At 32.2% G+C, this 21,477-nt stretch overlaps 1 protein-coding gene and 1 long non-coding RNA gene across 3 annotated transcripts; one reads left to right on the forward strand and one right to left on the reverse strand.

Moving 5' to 3' along the window:
• Nucleotides 1–385: 385 nt before the first annotated feature.
• LOC128223051 (asialoglycoprotein receptor 2-like) lies at nt 386–20,052 on the reverse strand. Of its 2 annotated transcripts, XM_052932289.1 has the most exons (6): nt 19,673–20,052; nt 7,563–7,810; nt 7,290–7,380; nt 5,536–5,626; nt 4,144–4,266; nt 386–2,889 (listed from the first exon to the last, which is right to left on the reverse strand). In XM_052932289.1, exons 1-6 carry the CDS (start codon nt 19,842–19,844, stop codon nt 2,871–2,873), a joined length of 744 nt encoding a protein of 247 aa, XP_052788249.1. In that variant the 5' UTR covers nt 19,845–20,052; the 3' UTR covers nt 386–2,870. The 2 variants fall into 2 exon arrangements, with proteins under 2 accessions (XP_052788249.1, XP_052788250.1); XM_052932290.1 differs by lacking the exon at nt 5,536–5,626 and having other exon boundaries at nt 4,144–4,267.
• On the forward strand, nt 13,051–14,674 carry LOC128223053 (uncharacterized). The gene is made up of 3 exons (XR_008259279.1): nt 13,051–13,124; nt 13,839–14,041; nt 14,222–14,674. It is a non-coding gene; the product is annotated as an uncharacterized LOC128223053 (long non-coding RNA).
• Nucleotides 20,053–21,477: the final 1,425 nt, after the last annotated feature.

Raw genomic sequence — 21,477 nt, forward strand, 5'->3', positions numbered from 1 at the left:
ATTGGATTCCGAAAGGACGGACGTTCAACAGGTAGAGCCTATAAGGGTTAAAGACAAACATTAGCAATATTGATTAAAGCAAGAAGCTGCGCTTCAATTATAGTATCGTTAGATGCCTGGATTAGTGTTGAACAGTATGACAATGGTTTCTATAAATGTTACGATACATATTTCCCTTGGAGAATTTGCATTTTGACTTGATGATGTTAATTATATATTAAAATACTGGAGAGGAATAAATCAAGGTAAGTACCCAGCATTTATTCCTCTTCTCTGATAGTTAAGCCTATCTTGATATGTCCAAATGAAATGTTATGATAGCTAGACGCTATAATATACATTATAATCGACTAACCAACTATTGAATATCAAAATAGTTCAGAACCCAGTTAGTTTACATTTTATGACACAAAAGCACAAATGCATAGCAAATTTTCTTTTGAAATAAAACGTTAACAAAAGGTTGATGTGAAATTTATTTCATGACAGATAAAATTCGTAATTCGAATCGATAACTACAAAAGGATGGCGTGAAGCAATGTCCCACGAAAGCAAATTGTATTCATTAACATAAACATCAGATAACAGCCAGTGATTATTTCAACAGCATTTAAAACTTTACTTATAGAGAGAAACGATGTGCTTTCAGTAGCTCGAAAACTTGATATTTGATCATTGATGTACTTTATCTTAAGTAAAAACTATCTATAGGCAAATGTTAGGTTCCGACACGGGTAGTATTATGTTCAGTAAAATAATTATAAGCACAAAAAATAAAAATAACCATCGAAAACACATGTACCAGATAATACGTTGAAATGAATTTCATTTTGCCATGCTAACAAACTGTTTAAGCACTTGAATTTATTGGTACTCGGTTATCTTATGACGCGAGTATCTCCAAAGGAATGTTACCCATAATGATACTAATTTACATGAATGTTAATCAGCTTTTGATGACTTGCAATCCAGCCTTTAATTCTTTTATTTGTGTTTGGACACCACTTGATTTATATTTGTATATTAACAGTCAAGGTTCTATAAACCGGTACAGGCTTGTGTAAAGTTTGCATAATACATAAAGAACAATTAACCAATGATTTTGGTTTTCTATGAACCCAACCAATGATCAAATATGCCGAAGACGTTCAATATCCATTGAATTAAATGTTACAAATTGTATACAATAAAAGGATTTTAAACTAATGCTAGTTACATAAAAACACATTTCTTACTTGGATTTTGGGAAAATCACAGCACAAAAACATCAATTTGATAATTTGCCTGCAAACCAAACAGTAAAAAACTTTAAAATCAACTGTTCTCGATTGTCAAACAGTAAATTTTGTCAGGAAAAATAAATATGTATTAAATTAGGATTGCATCACTTTAATTCAAGATATCACTTTGGAATATAGATACTTTACTGTCTAACTTGTAACGTTAAGCTGTTTTAGAAGCTGAAAGCTCGAACATTTGCTTTCACATAACATCATTCGGCTAAGGAAGATGCTTTTTCTCCCACCTCATTTAAACAAAATAAAGTTAAAATGTATACTTGAGCTGGAACTCTTTTGTGCGTAGTGAAAATAATTTGAGTATATATTTTTGATCATTCTTTCTGATAGGGCGAAGCATTGTTTATTGAATGCAGCGTGAAAATGTTTTGTTGGTGCCATTTGAAACGAGAAATAATTAACTTAGATTTTAAATATTGCCACATGACAAGGTGTCCATGATGCTACAGACGACTGTCTTCAACAATGGAGCTTATTGTCCGATGACAATAAAAAAGGAGTTCCATACGGGTACTTTTTTATCATTGCCCGTGGGCAAGATAAGGATTTCCAGATCAATTCATGGATCTACTTATCTGAAGTGGGAGAAAATGTATATGAGGGGCATCCCCGGGGTAGCCGGGTGGTAATGGAGTGTACTAAAATGATATATTTAAGAAACTAAATTAAAATAAGTATACATGTCTAACAATATCACAAAAATACAACATTTGTTGATTTATGTGTAAGATCATCTTTTTTATTATAGAAAAACGAATTTTACACTCGTGGCTTCGCGTCTAGTAAAAATATGTGCTTTTTATGACACTCGCAAAATAAAAAACGACACTGAAATACAGCATTAATATCAATCAAATGAATAAAATTCATAAAATATAAATTCAGAAAGAACTTACAAGTTGAATGTCGAACGCTGATTGGCATTTAAAAGCAGACACACATATGTCAACAGGAACACACAAACGTATAACAACTCGTATGATGAACAAGTCAATTACATCGTTCAAGAAATGAAACATAGTAAAAGAAATGCCTAGAAGAGATTCACTTACTTGTTTCATGTTGGCAACGATTATTTCTTTAAAACTTTGTTGACAGTCATTTTACTTACTTTTATCAACAAATACCATACAACAATATTTTAAATCGATAAATAATCCTTAACCATGTAGCTATAAGTTGTTCAAACCCAGAATTTAGGTACGTCAATTTAAAAAGTAAGTTATTTATAAAGGAGCAATTAAAATTCAAACACAACAAATCCATACAGCATGTTTTAAAATTGAGCAATAATCCTCAACCATTTAGCTATAAGTTGTTAAAACCCTATGCAACATAAAGAAACAGCATAGTATTCGTCCTCACTGTGGTTAAGCTGGCCCATCCTACATAACGGTTGGTCTAACAGTTAACTAATAAAGCGCCATGATTCACTGTCAGTGAGAAGATTTATTTTCTAAATTGACATAGTTAGATCGTTTCATTCTTTTTTCAGGTAAAGCGTCATATATCTTTTTAATTAATGACCTTTTGAATTTACTGTGTGTTATAAGCTTTGGCAAGTGATGAATACTATGTTGTGTTGTTCTGTCTGAAATAAAAGTAACATCATGACATTATTGAATACGACCGTAACGCACACATGTTATAAACTGCCTTAGTGTATATGCATTGTATTCCTAATGGGTGACAGCATAATATAATTTCCTACGTTTGAGTAAAACGAATTAGTAGAAAATTATTTTCACTTGTTTATAATGAAATAACCGCCAGCGACCGATTGATAAGCACGAGACATTCATAAAGGCATTCAGCTTTGGGGAACCGATCCGTTCACATCGATTCAATATATTGTTAAATTTTACAAGAAAATGCTTTCTGTGAAAGTTTTATGTTGCTATTCACTTTCATCATATGAATGATAAATCTGTTTTTCATTTGTCTTCAAAAAAAATTGCCATGTATTATACATTTCTATATCTTGATAAAGTAGGTATACATGACTCATAAAAATGATATGTTTTCAATACGTCTTTGTTAAGGAGCTTATGGGTGATGAGGCCCGACATTTAGTGTACGAGACAAATCCTGTAAATCTGGATGACACACGGGCAGAGGTTTCTGAGTTTTCCCCAGAAGGAGGGTTTTATCTCAATTTTTCTTCGGCCAGTCGACCACGTCTGTAAGCTCCATTTTTGTCAGGCATGTTGTTACCAAGACATACTTTGCTCATGTTGCTAGTTCATGCTGTATGTGTTAATCGCTTTACTGTGACTTCCAAAATAATACCATTGAAATATATTGATTTTTTTTTGTTTTCTATAGGAGGTTATAGAATGGTATTCAGTGAAATGAGTTTACTTAAAGTGTCACTCTTATTCAAAATCGACAAATGTATAACAAACAGCAATTTTGAGTGATACACATTCATTCAATTACTTACTAAAAATGCACTTATGGGAAATATTTATTACTGATAACAAGTTTATAAAAGTGTATTTAATAGATGAAAACGCAAAGATAATAAATGATTGGTGAATGCTAAAAGATATACTGTGATCTACTATCGTCTCATGAGGTAGAAATTCCATATTTTCTGCACATTTCTTAGAAAATTTAGACATTTATTAATCCCTTTTGGTAAATTAAAACAATAGTATTAAATATGCTAAATCTCATTTGGGTGTACAAGTGCATCTTTAATTAATTGTTAGGTATAATTATAATATCCTTCATTAAACTTATACAACATTCGATAAAATACCGTTCTAGTAAAAGGCTCTAATATATGTGAATGTTTGTTTCGTTTAAATGATGTTTTGTAGATAATTATTTTACTGCATACCTTTTTTCACAAATTGGAAAATGAGTGGTTTGGCAATCGTCATCATTCCACTGAAAATTATTCGTGGACACTAATGTCACGCAATCTTCGCCCCTGAGGTCATTAGGTTCTCCAGAGGACCAACCTAGATGCAGAAATAAACATGTAGATGCTATGATTTTACAGTTTTACTGAATTTGAAGCCAAGGGTTGGTTTCACAATAAATATGTAAAACGATAACATGTTTCCTCGAATTAAAACAAATTTTACAACATAAAATATTCCGTAAAAAACCCTCACTGGACTGTGCAATGGGTTCTAAAAAAGGTATTGTGTATTTTGTAACGAAACGGTACCATATTTATATGTAGATACCGTCATGTAAGCGTACGTGTACAACATATATTCTTTGTTTCAGTGAGTAATTTGTTATCGTATAATTCAGAAGAAAACTGCCATATTACGCCCTTTTCATATCTTGCTGTTAACCTGGCTGCCGCTTTTGTTTCTAGCTCGTTATAGTCAGTATGCCTTAATTTTGATCATTCATGGACAATATTCTGTATAGAGTTTAACGATCAACCGGAGGCGGTTAAAGTATGAACTGAAAGTGTTTTTATAAAGAATGACTTTTCCGTCTGTTTTGATAATTACTTCACCCTAATAGTCCATTGAAGTTATTCTAAAAGAAAGGACACACAGATGATAAGCAGCACCATGCTCTGACTTGATAATGTTAATATTATTAAAGATGTCATCTGCAACTTTTATAATCATTCTTATAGTGGAGACGTGTAACACGGATACTGGTGTCAGTTAGGTTAATACTAATAATGACGTCCATATCAAACGATGCTGTTTAAGAAAGTACCATGCAACGCAATATAAAGAAGATAGAGACAAAATACTGTTCAATGGTGCTTATTTTGCTAACGTATACAGCAATAGAAAAATTTCGTATTTTAGTCTAAAGTGGCATTAGTTCGTGTACCATGCTTATGCCGTAATTGTTACGACTTTAATCACCACTATTCGGTCCATCATTTTTTTGTCATGATAACCATCACATTTATTGTTGTTATTACTATTACCATCAACGTTGCCGTTACGGAACATCGTGTTTTTTCTTCAGCATTAAACCTTGTCACTGACATAAACATTAATTTTAATGATAATGACGGTATGCTGATTGGGAATTATTCTATTTTTTTAGTTATATGTAAGCAAACAGTTCTTACTTATTTGGTGCGAAAAATGAAGCAAACCCCCTAGTCTCAAATAAAGGAAAATGGTAATCGAGTGTAAAATTGCAATATATTCACCAAATGAGAACCGAAATCAATATTGCATGAGTGGCGTAGTGTTACAGACAAGACGCAATAAAACATCGGAAAAAATAAATAAGTAACATTCCTCTGTATTCCGTTTCTGGTTCCACATTGTTCACGCTTTTCCATACGCCCTCTATGTGTTCGTCTGTGATCCCTACCCACCACCTACGACCTACAAAGACGTAAGTTGCTTTGGATGTTTGTGGTTTTACCAAATGAATTATTCACTAAAATTCACAGTCATCTTTGAGGTACATACGACTTTGTTGGCTTTTTGTGATATTTGCACCAACGTGTTTTTTCTCGGGCAATTATTGACCAAAACCCATGGTCAACATAATCTTATCAGTTATGGTACAAGTCAAGTCATGTCAATATTTGTTTGTTGTCGGATATCATATGACATATCATCCTCGGCATGCCAGCGTATCATAACCTATATGATACTCTGGGCAAACTTGCTAATCGGCATATTTAACAACATTCTACCTGAAACGAATTGTAAGCCGTGATCTCATTGGATTATTTCGAACCGATTTTTCATCCGTAACTTCTCGATCATTTTCGAACCAATCGAGCGGCTGGATTTCACCTTAATAATTATTTATGAGAACGAGATTTTAACAGCTGATTTAGCCAGGGTATCAGATAGGTTGTGATACGCTGGGGTGCCGAGGATGATGACATATGAACGAAAGCTATATTTTCACCGTTATTGTTACTACCGATAAGCATGTAAAGACCAGCTCACTGTAGCACTCATTATTACATCACAGAATGACTCATTCACAGTTACACTAATTTCAACTTTATTTCATTGAAACTTCTGCTTAAGTTGCTTGTGACAATTTTGCATATCCGGCGGGCATTTGCATATTTGCGAGACATGAAGTCAGTATAGCACGAGATCGTCTTTATCGGTCAAATATGCGCTAATCGTCTTATATGCGGTGATAATCTCAAGTGTGAAAACGTTGATCTATTTTTAACATCAATTAATCTGACAAAATTCACAGATCATATTAGATGTATGTAATGAACTTAATACTCCAATTAAATGGTACAAAGAATATGCTTTGGTCTATTGCTTTGGTCTTAATGATTTTTGTCCTATGGCTGTTACAGAAGTCCACCGTACAGCTTTTGGGTAATCTGGGGTCTCAGAATGGTTAAACACTTCCTGGCCCATTTCATATCAACAGTCGCAGCTTTCAAAATCCACCTCTTTAATTTCTTGTCAGCCCAATTTATTTTAAACCCACTAAAATGATACTTCAACATAATGGTTGATTGGGACAAGCGATAGGGTTAGAAACATATATAATATACGTTTGGGAGAAATGGGATTTTCTTAAAGAAAAGAAATAATATTATGCTTTCTTCCGTCATTATCAAAGGTTTGTGAGCATGACTCGTGGCAGATCTTGTTTAATAAATGATTTATAAAATCGCCGAATGCATCCGACCTGTTTAATTAAATCTTACTCCAATGTCTGCACTTGATATTTTTTTTTATAAGAGTCTCCATTGCTCTGGTGGCTATGGCTAATGGTCTATGAAAAATAGCACATTCTTTGTCGAACTTCAAGTTAGTGATTGATACACAGGTACAGGTAGAGCAGGGACTATGTATAACCTTTTTTGCTGAAGTGATAACTATGTGTACCTTAGCATTGACCACAAAACGTTTATCAATACGGTCTGAAACCAAGCCTCACATATTGTTCCTTAAGGTTGGCATTTAACTGTTTCTGTCGTAACTATTGACATGGATTATATTCGTCACTTTCTTGGAACAGAATGAGCATTTGATGACCTAATGTGAAAAATCTAACCTGTTCTTTCCAGAAGCTGGTCTTTAATGAACAAATCTTCATTGACATCACTGATATACACCACGTACGCTTCTCTTTGTGAACAGTAATGCTGTTAATAGAAACATATGCATTTGTTCTCAAATTTATATAACTTAATCTAAAAATTTAAGAGTAATATCAAGATGAACATCGTCGTCATATTAAAGTATTGTTTCTGTTGGAAAGTGTGTCTAAACGTTTAATAAAACACTGAAAACATTTCATGAATTTGATTCAGTATATATTTCATACCCTTGCTTCTGTAAAAGAACCTCCAGTTTTTCCGAAATAGTAACATGAACCGGAATAGGGCATCCAACCATCTGGACATGCAGCAACGGGGACCAATGTTGACATTGTAGGGCATGTTGTTTTGGGACACGTGGTGATGCATTCTCTTTGTGGAGGACATGTGTGTGTCGAAGGAGAAGTTGTCGAATAGTTGCACTTGCACTCTTTCGTTGCTCCTTCATTTTGATTGGTTACTTCCTCTGATGTACCTATAAATAAATGCTGTATGAAACATACGTTTCCCGAGGCTTCAAATTCGATCTCTAACAATCATGCAACTATTCGATAAACGATTCTTATACATTTGAAATGTTGTTTGCATGTGTATATGAAAACACATCTTAGTGTCCTAAAATAAATCCAAAGAATACTCAAAAGATATTTTGCTTAAGCAATATTTTTATCTTTTTACCAAGAATCGATCTAAAATATGAAAGAATATGATGTCAATAGAGTAAACACATGAAATATTATATGTTATGCAAAGATGTAAAGATGAGTAGAGTAAAATATTGAGTAAATGAATATGGTGAGTATTTTCGGGAAATTAGTTCCTGTAATCTGCGAACGATTTTCGATCGAACAAAGTCAGTGTGTTTGCATGATAGTGGTCGACAAAGTCACTTAAACATGACTGAAGTGTATACTTCTGTAAATACATAAAACGTAACGTTCAATAATAGGACTAATTGGAAGTTTGAAAAAGAAGAATAAAACAATAGGATGTATTTTCGGAAAGTAGGAACGCTGGAGAGTCTGCATTCAGTAAAAGAACATTCAATTCATCATTTGAGCAGGACAAAGAAAATATATCCTTGTTAACAAACCTGGCTCAATCACATAATAATCATGTGTTTATAGTTGTGTGTTAAGTTTAAGCTCTTTTATTCTATTCCGATTATGAAACAAGTTGTGGTATTGTGTTGTGGATGAAATCAGAATACCCGGTGGATACCAACTAGTCCGGCTTGGTGACCGCAAACCAAACTCACATGCATATGTATGATTAAATGCCCGTAAACGAAGAAATACCGAGGAACTACATTAAAAAATGCCACGATATAAATAAATGCAACATGTAGTCTATTGATAAATAAAGATTAAAAAGCCTATCTGGAGGCAGAATTCTATTGCTTTTGAGCAAAAAACACTTTTTCAAACTTTTTAAAAACTTTGCTAAAATTCATTGTAACTATTGTAACAACATAAATCTGATAAGATGTCAACCTGCAAACTCGATTTTTGATGTTGAACTTTGAAAATTTTCGATGTAACCGATGTAACCAGTTGTAACCAATGTAACCGCGTAACCCGATATTTCACAAAGAAAAAAAAACTTTTTCAAACTTTTCAAAAACTTTGCTGTAACTCATTGTAACTAATGTAACCGCATAACTCTGATCACATGTCGACCTGAATGCTCTTTTTTTGATGGAAATTTTCGATGTAGCCGATGTAACCGGTTGTAACCAATGTAACCGCGTAACCCGATATTTGAGATTAAACAAATCACTTTTTCAAACCTTTCAAAAACTTTGCTGTAACTCATTGTAACTAATGTAACCGCATAACTTTGATAAGATGTCGTTCTAAAAACTCGATTTTTGATGTTGAACTTTGAAAAGTTTCAATGTAACGAATGTAACCAGGTTACTACCAATGAAACCGCGTAACCAGATATTACAGGTAGAAAAAGACCCTTTTTCAAACTTTCCAAAATGTTTGCTGTTACTCATTGTAAGTATTGTTACCGCATACCTCTGATAAGATGTCAACGTGAAAACTCGATTTTTGATGTTAAACTTTGAAAATTTTCAAAGTAACTGATGTATCCAGTTGTAACAAATGTTGGTATATAAAAAAACAAAAACAAAACACTTTTTCAAACTTTTCAAAATGTTTGCTGTAACTCATTGTAACTATTTGACCGCATAACTCTGATCAGATGTCGACCTGTAAACTTGATTTTTGATCAAAATGTTCGATGTTACCAATGTAACCAGTTGTAACCAATGTAACCGCGTAACCCGATATTTGACATAGAAAAACACAATTTTTCATTTTTTTTCAAAAACTTTACTTCAACTCATTGTAACTAATGTAACCGTATAACTCTGATCACATGTCGATCTGAAAACTCGTTTTTTGATGGAAATTTTCGATGTAGCCGATGTAACCGGTTGTAACCAATGTAACCGCGTAACCCGGTATTTGAGATAGAAAAAACATTTTTTCAAACTTTTCAAAAATTGCTGTAACTAATTGCAACTATTGTAACCGCATAACTCTGATAAGATGTCGACCTGAAAACTCGATTTTTGATTGATGTTGAATTTTGAAAAATTTCGATGTAACTGATGTAACCAGTTGTAACCAAGGTAACCGCGTAGCCAGATATAACTGATAACTAAACCCTCTTTCAAACTTTTCAAAATGTTTGCTGTAACTCACTGTAAGTATTGTAACCGCATAACTCTGATAAGATGTCGACCTGAAATCTCGAGTTTTGATGTTGAAGTTTGAAAATTTTCAATGTAACTGATGTAACCAGTTGCAACCAATGTAACCGCGTAATTAACCCGATATTTGAGATAGAAAAAAACACACCTTTTCAAACTGTTCAAAAACTTTGCTGTAACTCATTGTAACTATTGTAACCGCATAACTCTGATCAGATGTCGACCTGAAAACTCGATTTTCGATGTTGAACTGTGAAAATTTTCGAAGTAACTAAGGTAACCAGTTATAACCAATCTTACCGCGTAACCAGATATTACAGATAGAAAAAAAACACTTTTTCAAACTTTTCAAAATGTTTGCTGTAACTCATTTTAAGGATTGTAACCGCATAACTCTGATAAGATATCGACATGAAAACTCGATTTTTGATGTTGAACTTTGAAATTTTTCAATGTACCTGATGTAACCAGTTGTAACCAATGTAACCGCGTAATTAACGCGATATTTGAGATAGAAAAAAAATACTTTTTTAAACTGTTCAAAAACTTTGCTGTAACTCATTGTAAGTATTGTAACCGTATACCTCTGATAAGATGTCGACCTGAAAACTCGTTTTTTGATCAAAATTTTCGATGTAACTAATGTAACCAGTTGTAACCAATTTAACCGCGTAACCAGAAAATACAGATAGGAAAAAAAAAAACACTCTTTCAAACTCTTCAAAATGTTTGCTGTAACTCATTGTAACTAATGTAACCGCATAACTCTGATAAAATGTCGACCTGAAAACTCGTTTTTTGATGAAAAGTTTCGATGTTACCGATATAACCGGTTGTAACCAATGTGACCGCGTAACCCGATATTTGACATAGAAAAACACACTTTTTCATTTTTTTTCAAAAACTTTACTTCAACTCATTGTAACTAATGTAACCGTATAACTCTGATCACATGTCGATCTGAAAACTCGTTTTTTGATGGAAATTTTCGATGTAGCCGATGTAACCGGTTGTAACCAATGTAACCGCGTAACCCGGTATTTGAGATAGAAAAAACATTTTTTCAAACTTTTCAAAAATTGCTGTAACTAATTGCAACTATTGTAACCGCATAACTCTGATAAGATGTCGACCTGAAAACTCGATTTTTGATTGATGTTGAATTTTGAAAAATTTCGATGTAACTGATGTAACCAGTTGTAACCAAGGTAACCGCGTAGCCAGATATAACTGATAACTAAACCCTCTTTCAAACTTTTCAAAATGTTTGCTGTAACTCACTGTAAGTATTGTAACCGCATAACTCTGATAAGATGTCGACCTGAAATCTCGAGTTTTGATGTTGAAGTTTGAAAATTTTCAATGTAACTGATGTAACCAGTTGCAACCAATGTAACCGCGTAATTAACCCGATATTTGAGATAGAAAAAAACACACTTTTTCAAACTGTTCAAAAACTTTGCTGTAACTCATTGTAACTATTGTAACCGCATAACCTGATCAGATGTCGACCTGAAAACTCGATTTTCGATGTTGAACTGTGAAAATTTTCGAAGTAACTAAGGTAACCAGTTATAACCAATCTTACCGCGTAACCAGATATTACAGATAGAAAAAAAACACTTTTTCAAACTTTTCAAAATGTTTGCTGTAACTCATTTTAAGGATTGTAACCGCATAACTCTGATAAGATATCGACATGAAAACTCGATTTTTGATGTTGAACTTTGAAATTTTTCAATGTACCTGATGTAACCAGTTGTAACCAATGTAACCGCGTAATTAACGCGATATTTGAGATAGAAAAAAAATACTTTTTTAAACTGTTCAAAAACTTTGCTGTAACTCATTGTAAGTATTGTAACCGTATACCTCTGATAAGATGTCGACCTGAAAACTCGTTTTTTGATCAAAATTTTCGATGTAACTAATGTAACCAGTTGTAACCAATTTAACCGCGTAACCAGAAAATACAGATAGGAAAAAAAAACACACTCTTTCAAACTCTTCAAAATGTTTGCTGTAACTCATTGTAACTAATGTAACCGCATAACTCTGATAAAATGTCGACCTGAAAACTCGTTTTTTGATGAAAAGTTTCGATGTTACCGATATAACCGGTTGTAACCAATGTGACCGCGTAACCCGATATTTGAGATAGAAAAAAACCCATTTGCAAACTTTTCAAAAACTGTAACTTATTGTAACTAATGTAACCGCATAACTCTGATCAGATGTCGACCTAAAAACTCGATTTTCGGGGGTGAACTTTGATTTTGTTTTCATTGTATATAATATGTTCTGTTTATTTGCCTGTAACCCATGTAACTATAACGTGAGAAGGGTTACAAAACTCGAAGCTCTCATTTTATGGGCCAATTTCTGGCCCTTATTGAATGTTTTGGTATTTTCTTTTTTCTAAACTTTTTTCATTTGTTAACATTTAAAATTTCGTATTGAAGCTTTTTTTTTCTTATATTCCAAATCAATACCTTCCTATGTTAATTTAATTATTATTTTTTGAGAGATTAATTTCATACATTTGTATTTGTAATGCTTGTTTATATTCAGGAATGCAACATTATTTTACTTCTCCTACTTTTTCCCGCTTCAGCGTATCTCTGGCTACTGTTTATTGCTGAAAAGACATATATTTTGACTAGAAGAATCTTTTCTTGTTTAGTTAGATCTTTTGACTTCCATTTTTGTAAACGAATCGGTAATCTAATTATTTGTGACGCGTCATGAGACTTTTGGCCCGAAACCGATAGCCTCGATTTCGAGAAAAACGTGCGCAAAGTTGAAGCGTAAAAAATAAGAAAGTAATGAAGTTTTTATCGTAAAAACAACCATTAAACAATTTGTCACCCTAGATTGTTCAGTCAAATATATTCTTTAAAATGTAATGTTCATAGAAATAGTGTTTTTTAACCACTTTCTTTCGTATTGTTTATTACTTTTGGTGTTATCTCCCGTAGTTGTCATGAGATATTTTTTTAACCCAAATTTGAGGATGTAGGTCAAGCTGAACCAAAGGCATTTACATCAAATTAGGAATTTGTTGGTTAGTAGAATTATTTTCATTGTTTAAGCATATAATTTTACAAATGTGTATATCTTTAATGTAATGCAATATATTCTAAATTCGGTCAAATGGATGGCAATTGATCGCAGGAAAAGAAAGCGGAAGTGAAATTTGACAGTCTGACATTGGAAATGTAAACAGATCAAAATCCAGCAGATATTCTCTTTTTGCATACTTATGATGACTAAAAAAGGACATAATCAATTTTTCATCATCTTACCGCGGTCAACTATCAATACAATTATTGATGGATTTTACGAATTAATTTTGAGTTGCAGTTTAACTGTCTTTTTAGCTATGTTGATGAATTTAAAGTTGTAGATGAACTTTTTTTTCATGTTGATTTATGTGCATAACAAACCATCTCATGAGGTTCAGGTACATTGAAATAAATTTCTGTTATGATGAAGATGATAATGATGATTATGAAAATAATAGACTAATGCAGATGGGGGAAATGTTTATAAAGAATTAGAGCTCTTATACTCTTAAAGCCAGGACCAATATGAATGACTGTAGATGCAAGCTGCTTTTTGAGTATGCATGACGTTCAGACTAACAGGAAATTTCTTTGGCATGCAATATTGTGTACATGTTGATCTGCCGGGGCATCACCCCAACGATAAACAGTTAAAGATATGTATTTCTGTAAATACATATTTTTAGAACATTGTTATCAAATGTGAATTTCAGGTCAAGCACCTGCTGTACATAGAACAACAATCCATTACAGCTTTGACTATGCCGAGCAGGTCTTCTACCCATACTAGGCACAGCAAGAGCAATCCTTTGTGGATTGATGACCTTGGCAAACTGGTTATATTCTTTGACTGGTTGGAGTACACCAAGTGACCCCTAAAGTCCATTTCAAACTTGAGGAAATATCATCACTTCAGGTATAACAAAAGTATTATAGACAATATCACTGCCTGTGTATGTATATCTATGAACATAAGTCAAAATCAATGTTAGATATTTTGTCCATTTTATTCAGATGTGAGTTTTGATGTTCAAGTTAATTTGCATAATTTATTCCAAACACTAAGTAATGTACAGATATGAACATTATTTTGCAGAACTTCAGCTGACCACCCAGTGAGTGAATTCATGAGAGAGCATGCCAAGGACAGTGAGATTGAAGTTAAAATTGACAAGCCCACAACAATGGCTTTTCCATGGAGAGTACCCTGAACGCATCCAACTAAAAGGACTTAATGCAAAAAGTCTCTGATCCCTTAAATAAGTGAAAAAACTAATATACGTATATGTGATCTTTATAAACTAAATATAAGATTTGAGAATGAGCCCGCTACTGAGCTGATGAAAACATGTATCAATTTTCTATTGACAATTATTTCTTCAATAGAAACATGTTCATGTGAAATGAAGCGACCAGTGATTTTGAGTGAAAAACTGTGGTTTTAGCAAATGCGTGATAGAAGGGTGCTACACCCTGTCTTTTGTTGGTAGAGCCCCTCTGCCATAATGGAGACCACTATATGATTATTATTAATACAAACTTAAAACAATCTGGCAGTTGAAGCCTATAAATGCTTGAATTGAAGACATTTATAATATTGTTTGTCAATATTAGTTACTTCACAGCCTGATAAAATGTACCTTAGCAAGTTTTCTGTTGTTCTTCAATATCATTATTTTTAAAACCTTCCTGAACCCTATAAACATTTTCAGCTTTAACTTTTACCTATGAATAAGCATCGAAAATATAATTTGTCATGTACAATGTGACCAATTGCATACCTCTTGAAACTAGATAATGACGTGTACATGCTAAGTAGTTAGTATGTTAAATAAATTGTTTTCATTTTTGTAAAATGTAAATGTGCCCATTTATTAACTGATTTAATTTTACAATAGTGTAAATTGTGTAGGATTGTTATGTTTATTAAATTAAGAGTATATATACTACCATTTCATGTTTTATGAGCAATGAATGACTATACAAAATAATACATTTGAAGTAAATTGGTAAAGTGTGATTATAATCATGTTTGTGGCCTGTTGCCATGGTAACCAGGATAAAATATAAACCCTTAAATACCATTCAAATAAGATAAATTATAGTAAATTACAGGGGAAACATACTTTAACTTCTAGATATACATTGGTTTGTATTAGGTGCAAGTTTCAACCTAATGTCAATTTATTGTGAAAAATTGCCAATAAACTACGGAACTTGGCGAACAGTTTTTATTTATTCTGAATTTTTTTTGAATGTCAAATACATACACCATGTACAGTAAGGTTTAAGGATATCAATTAACAAATCAATTATTATTGAATGCTTCATATGGCATTTATTGTATATTAAAATGCAAACTTAACCCCAAAAACGCCCTTTTCAATAATGGTTGCCATGGTAACCAATTAATTTTCATTTGTTTTCTCAATACTAATTGAGAATGGTTTTGAAAATATATTGTTGTCGTTATAATGTGGGAATTGTGTATATTGTAGTAATGAATATTTATTGCATCTGTGAATACAAATGTTTCAATAAATTCTTGAATTTCCAGCTGTTTCTTAACCTAGTGTCCTTCTAGTTTTTGTCATAATTTCGTTAGAAATAGGAATTTTTGTATTTTCTTTTCAGTATTTTTATCCTAAAGAATAGTTCAGTCAGAAATTACTCATATCTCATTTTCGCCCAAAAAGTGGTTTCGGGCCAAAAATCCCGTGACTGGTCACATTTGCATACCATCTAAACTAGAATTTGTATGAGTTTGCGTATAAATCATGTTTAAAAATGATGAATGCAGTGTTTGCAGAATAATTTTTCGATTATGCATTTTCGACCGTCTATTCATTAACGTGTTCGATATTAATATCATTTAACGATTAGACTGCATCGTTCTCATTAATAAATGGTTAAGCATATGAATGAAAAGAACAAACGTGTTCTTTATCTTCAAATGATTTAAAAAAACGTAATTTTAACTGCCTTATTTAATGTTATTTAATGTTATGCCTTTTGTTCTTTATTTTAACTATTGAGAATAATACGAAGTAGTATTATAGTTTTATCTAGGTGTAGGATCACGAACAGTTATTATATCTACTTTATATTCACCATATATATTATTTTGAGATATCTGTATAGGTATCGGTATTATTCTCATTCTATATAATCTCGGGAAAATAAATATATTAAGAATATAAGACCATTGACTTAAAATATTTACAGTTTATTGTTTAGTTTACTTATATTCATATCTCAATTTTATTCCATCATTTTTAGAAAATACATGTTTACTCAGTTTTTACTATCGCAGCACATTTGAATTAATTCTAGTTTTATATCTAAAGATTTTTAGATATCCTCTTTATCTATTTCTATTGCAATAATATGGTTGGTGTACGTCGATCTTTACTTAAAGAAAAAAATATAAAACATACGGGTTTATCCATAACGTTGTCTTGTGGTGCTACCTTTCTATATCATATTTTTTTTATTCATGTAAGTTGCATCTTCCTTCATCTTTTTCATTCCACTTTTTTCTCATTACTATTCAAAATTCAATAGTTTCCAATATTTCCCATAAACACTAAAGTCATAAGAAAATGGACATGCTGTATTTATCTTAGATTATGGAATGATATTTGAACATACCATTAAATTCTCCGATTCCATTTTGTTTATTTCTTTTATATATGTTTTAACATAACATATTTTTTTTTAAATCCAGTTTTGAATTAGAAATTCGATTGTAATATTTCATAAACGTCAACGTCAACTAACACATATACTTTTGCATATAAAAGGAAGTTTAAACTTTCTTTGCTTGTGCCCTTTTCCCTTCAATAAGGTTCTTATTTAGCAAACCAATGATCTCTCCTAGAACAAGAACCAACAAATGCTACACCAACTGTTATGACTGTTACTAAAGAAAAACAGCAGTAAATAGAATAGACTGGCTCAACCTAATGCCGTTAGAACTTAAAACAGCCCAAGCTATTTGTTATTGTAAGGGCATTGATTGTATGCTCATGATTAATTTGTATGTCTGGTTGTATACAGTTTTAACTAAATACCGAAACATACTTGATATACAAAATACATTCAAATATACATAGAACCCATTCCAATACCATGTGTTTGTAATGATCACGACAAAGAAGTTCATTCATCATTTACAATAGACAATGCACTCAAACGTTGATACACATAATTTGTCACTCGAGTTGTAATTATGTCATAGTGTTTATGGTCCGCAATTAAGAGTGTTACCGACTGACGACTAAGATATTGAGGATGATGGCGAACATCTTAGGAACATTGCGTAAGAGTAACTCACAAATATATGTGTATATTTTAAAACTGACTTGTTCTTTATTTGGATGGTGCATGTCAAGTGTCAAATAGAAATAGTAATACTATTTAAATATAACCTTTGGTTGCCGGTAGCACTTATATATATATAGTTACTTATAAGGGGAAAGTTGCACAAGGTGTCCAGGGTTCACATATATTTAATGTCCAATCAATGTGTGTATGTTATAACGGTATACGGAGTAATCAAACACTCGAATACTAAAAAATTCGAAGTCGAATAGTCAACACATTGAAAATGGACAATATACAATAATAAATAAATGAGAACTATAATACATATCTTACTGTTGTTATTTGATAACAGTTATTACACATTCTTATATTCAATTGTCTCATAAAAACGATTTTATGTCAAGTGGCCAGTTAACATAAATATGGATAAAACAATAAAACACATTTCAGACACAATACAATATACATTGCCTACTTACAGATTTATGGACTCAAGTGCCATCAACAATAACTCATTACAGCAACATCTCTGGCTCTCACTGTCCCACTACATGTGATGTTATGGTATGCAAGTTAATCATTGCATAAACAATTCATGCACAAAACTGGGTGTCAAAGTAACTGCCATTTCAACCATCACAATATGTAATTTACTTGGAAATGTCCAAAAACACAAATTCAGAATAAATGCAACACAATGGTTATCATTTATGATGTTATCAAATCATAAGTGAATACATACAAGATATAAAATGATCCAAGATCCTTATTAAAAACTTGTCTTCCACAATGACCTGTTCTTGACAAAGGCTCTCATCAAACCGGTTTTCTAAAAATAGCTGTGTCCAACCAAAACTGGTTTTGGAGTAAGTGGTCAATTTATAAAAAGGGAGATAATTGGTCAATGGTAAGTGATAGTTTGTAAACCACTAAAATCTCACTGGGCTTCATAAAGATGCACTCTTACTCCCCGATAAGATTAACCACAATGAATAATATTGTGTTTATATTTCAAAAAAGATAAATAAACGTCGAAAACAATGGTTCTTATGAAGGATACCGAGTTTAATTTGAAAGAAATTAGCATTGAACACGGTATTTCTACCTCGTGGGACTATAGTAGACGACAGTAAATATTTAAACATTGCCCGATCATTTAATATTTTTGGGCTTTCTGCTATTAAATACACGGTTACAATCTTGTTATCAGTAATAAATATTTTCCATAAATGCATTATTTAGTAAGTAGTTAAAGTTTTTTTCGGTCAAAATTGATGTTTGTTATACATGTGTATGTTTGATTTTGAATAAGAGCTTCACTTTAAGTTTAATTGTAAAGATGTTTATTCAGTCGTTGAATGTTCTATACAGGTAGCTATATTAATCTCATTCATTCAAATACAATCAAAGATGTCATATGATATGGAAAGAATGTCGTAAGCAATCCTCTTCAAGGTACAAAAAATTCAAATGTGCCTATTCATGCAATCAATATACAATCAATTAGAACAATTTGCTTATTGGTACAATCGACCTTATACTGTATTTTTATTATTGAAAGGATGGCTAGGTTAGACATTCATTCCAATACACTTTGAGAGACACAAGTTTCATATTTCTTAAAAACCAGCAGCAAGCTATTAAAAACAATATAGTATTTACAAATAATAGCTTTCTTGTTGGCTCTCAAAAATGATTCATGTACAAAAACAATGTTGAAATTCTTTGTAATGCTGAAAAGCACTGCAAATTAATGACTTTAATATATTCATATTAGGAAAGAATAACAAAAATAATACCACCCCTTATGAACATACGTATATAGATGTACACACCCGTAGCTAAAGGTTTATTGAAAACTCATGATTGTGCAATATAAATGATTAAAACTACAGAAACACGCTCAGTAGCCATACATATCAAATGATTCGAATAGTTACAAGTCTTGCATTGTGTATAATTTATTATGTATTCATATTTCAATGAAAACTACAGCGATAGTTTATTGATAAATCATTGTGTTAAATGAATTAATTAATTAATTGAATTATCCTCTCTCTATGCCAACCGCCAGGCAAAGAAGGTATTGATACCATTTATTTGTTTTGAATAGAATCCGTCGAAAAATGAACCCGAACCCTTCCGCGCCCGTGGATAATGAGCGTATACTTTTTCATATTTCTATTTGGATACTTGTTACACATAATATTCTTATTTTTACCTTTGTTTGTTGCAACAAAAATTAATCCTGCCGTCATGCCGAGCACAATAACCACAAATACAGTGGACACAATCAACAGCAATCGACATGAAGAGATCCCCTTCATTGTAGCAGATTCTGTGCCTTCAATAAGATTGAAGACGTTAAACGATTTCTTTTGAACAGATTCCATTCTAAAACGTAAAAATAGTTTTGCTATTTATTATTCTTCCTCATCAAGGTTTATACGGCAACCTAACAGTCCATACACATTAAGGTTGAATTAGACTTTCATTTAAGAAGTAAACAACGACCTCGATGTCACGATTTCAAATCCCGGATTTTTGAAACTCAAGTACCCTTTAATTACAATGCGACCCAATACGAGTCTGTATCGTCGACTGTAGGCTTTAGATATGATTAAGGTGTTTATGATTTCCAGAGATCTGGTCATGCAAGTGTCGCTGTAAACTTTAATCCTATTATTATTGGTGTCACTTTCGTATTTCTTTTCAAATGCAAATTTGAAATGAATTATCTGGGCTTACTTATGAATGCTCATTTTTTTCCTTGGCTAGCGCCATTTTTTTCGAAAATACTACTAAAGCTTAGTGAAAGGCCGAACATACGACTCTACATGAATAAATAAGTTCTGTAAGACGTACATTGCCGTGAACTCATATCATTGGGGGCATCGATCGGTTTACTCGCAACATTTATGAATGATTATTTTGAAGCAAAATTGCATCGACCAACAAGTTGTGACTAGCATTTCGGGTAAACCATATAATTGTTAGTCATAATTAAGGTACTAAGTTGCCCCACCCCCTCTAACGCCAAATCCTGAACCACCTCTTTTGTATACTTCCATATCGTTCAAAGTTCAAGGCCGAAAAAAGTATTTGCAAACTATATTTCGATTTATAGGTTACATATTCTATATCTACACATACTCATACTTTCTTTAATAGGGTAATTTTGCCTCCTAATTCACATAATAGAATAACAGCCACATTAAACACAATTATTCAGCGCGAAATTTTATGGTGGTCATTCCTAATTGAAATATGATACCATGAGATTATAAAAAAAATAAACAACGCAAAAATGAGTATCGTGATATATCTCACCTCCTACATGAATGACGCTATCCGATTGGCCTAGATCGGTCACGGGAACGACGTGTATAATCCATACCCACCCTTTAATTTCCAGTATGCTTCATACCACCCCTGTAACTTTCATAATATGCAGAAGACGTAACAAAATAGCGGCCGAATTTGTTTTAACTTCTCTCTCGGCTTATCTTTTCACTGTAGGGGAGCTTACTCATGTACGTTATTGAATATCCATTTTATTCAAGCTATCTGTTGAGTGTAACCGACTGTTTATATGAGTCATTGGTTTCAAAATGGCGACTAAAAAACGGTTTACAAACAAAACAAGTGACAAATCTGTCGAAAAAAAAATAAAAAAAAATTCAGAAGAGACGCTTCGATGCAACAAGAAATCTGCAAATGTGCTGAGGAGCTACCTTCAAGAAATTGTTAAAAAAATAAGTGTTATGGACAGTAAATTGCTAAACTGTTGTTGTTTTTCTAATTAATACATTTTTTGACTTTGATACAGCTTTCTTGTACAGTTTTAATTTACTGTAAACTTACTGAAGAAATATGTTTGCTGTTATACAATTTTGTTATTATATTTACATTGTTATTGTATTTGTTTAATAAACTTGATTACATAACTGTTTGTATATCTTAAAATATAATTTTGAGACAATATTTAAGCGTCACTGAATATTTTCATAACAAATTCTTTATATC

This window comes from Mya arenaria, chromosome 17, assembly GCF_026914265.1.
Source record: "Mya arenaria isolate MELC-2E11 chromosome 17, ASM2691426v1".
Lineage (NCBI taxonomy): Eukaryota > Metazoa > Mollusca > Bivalvia > Myida > Myidae > Mya > Mya arenaria.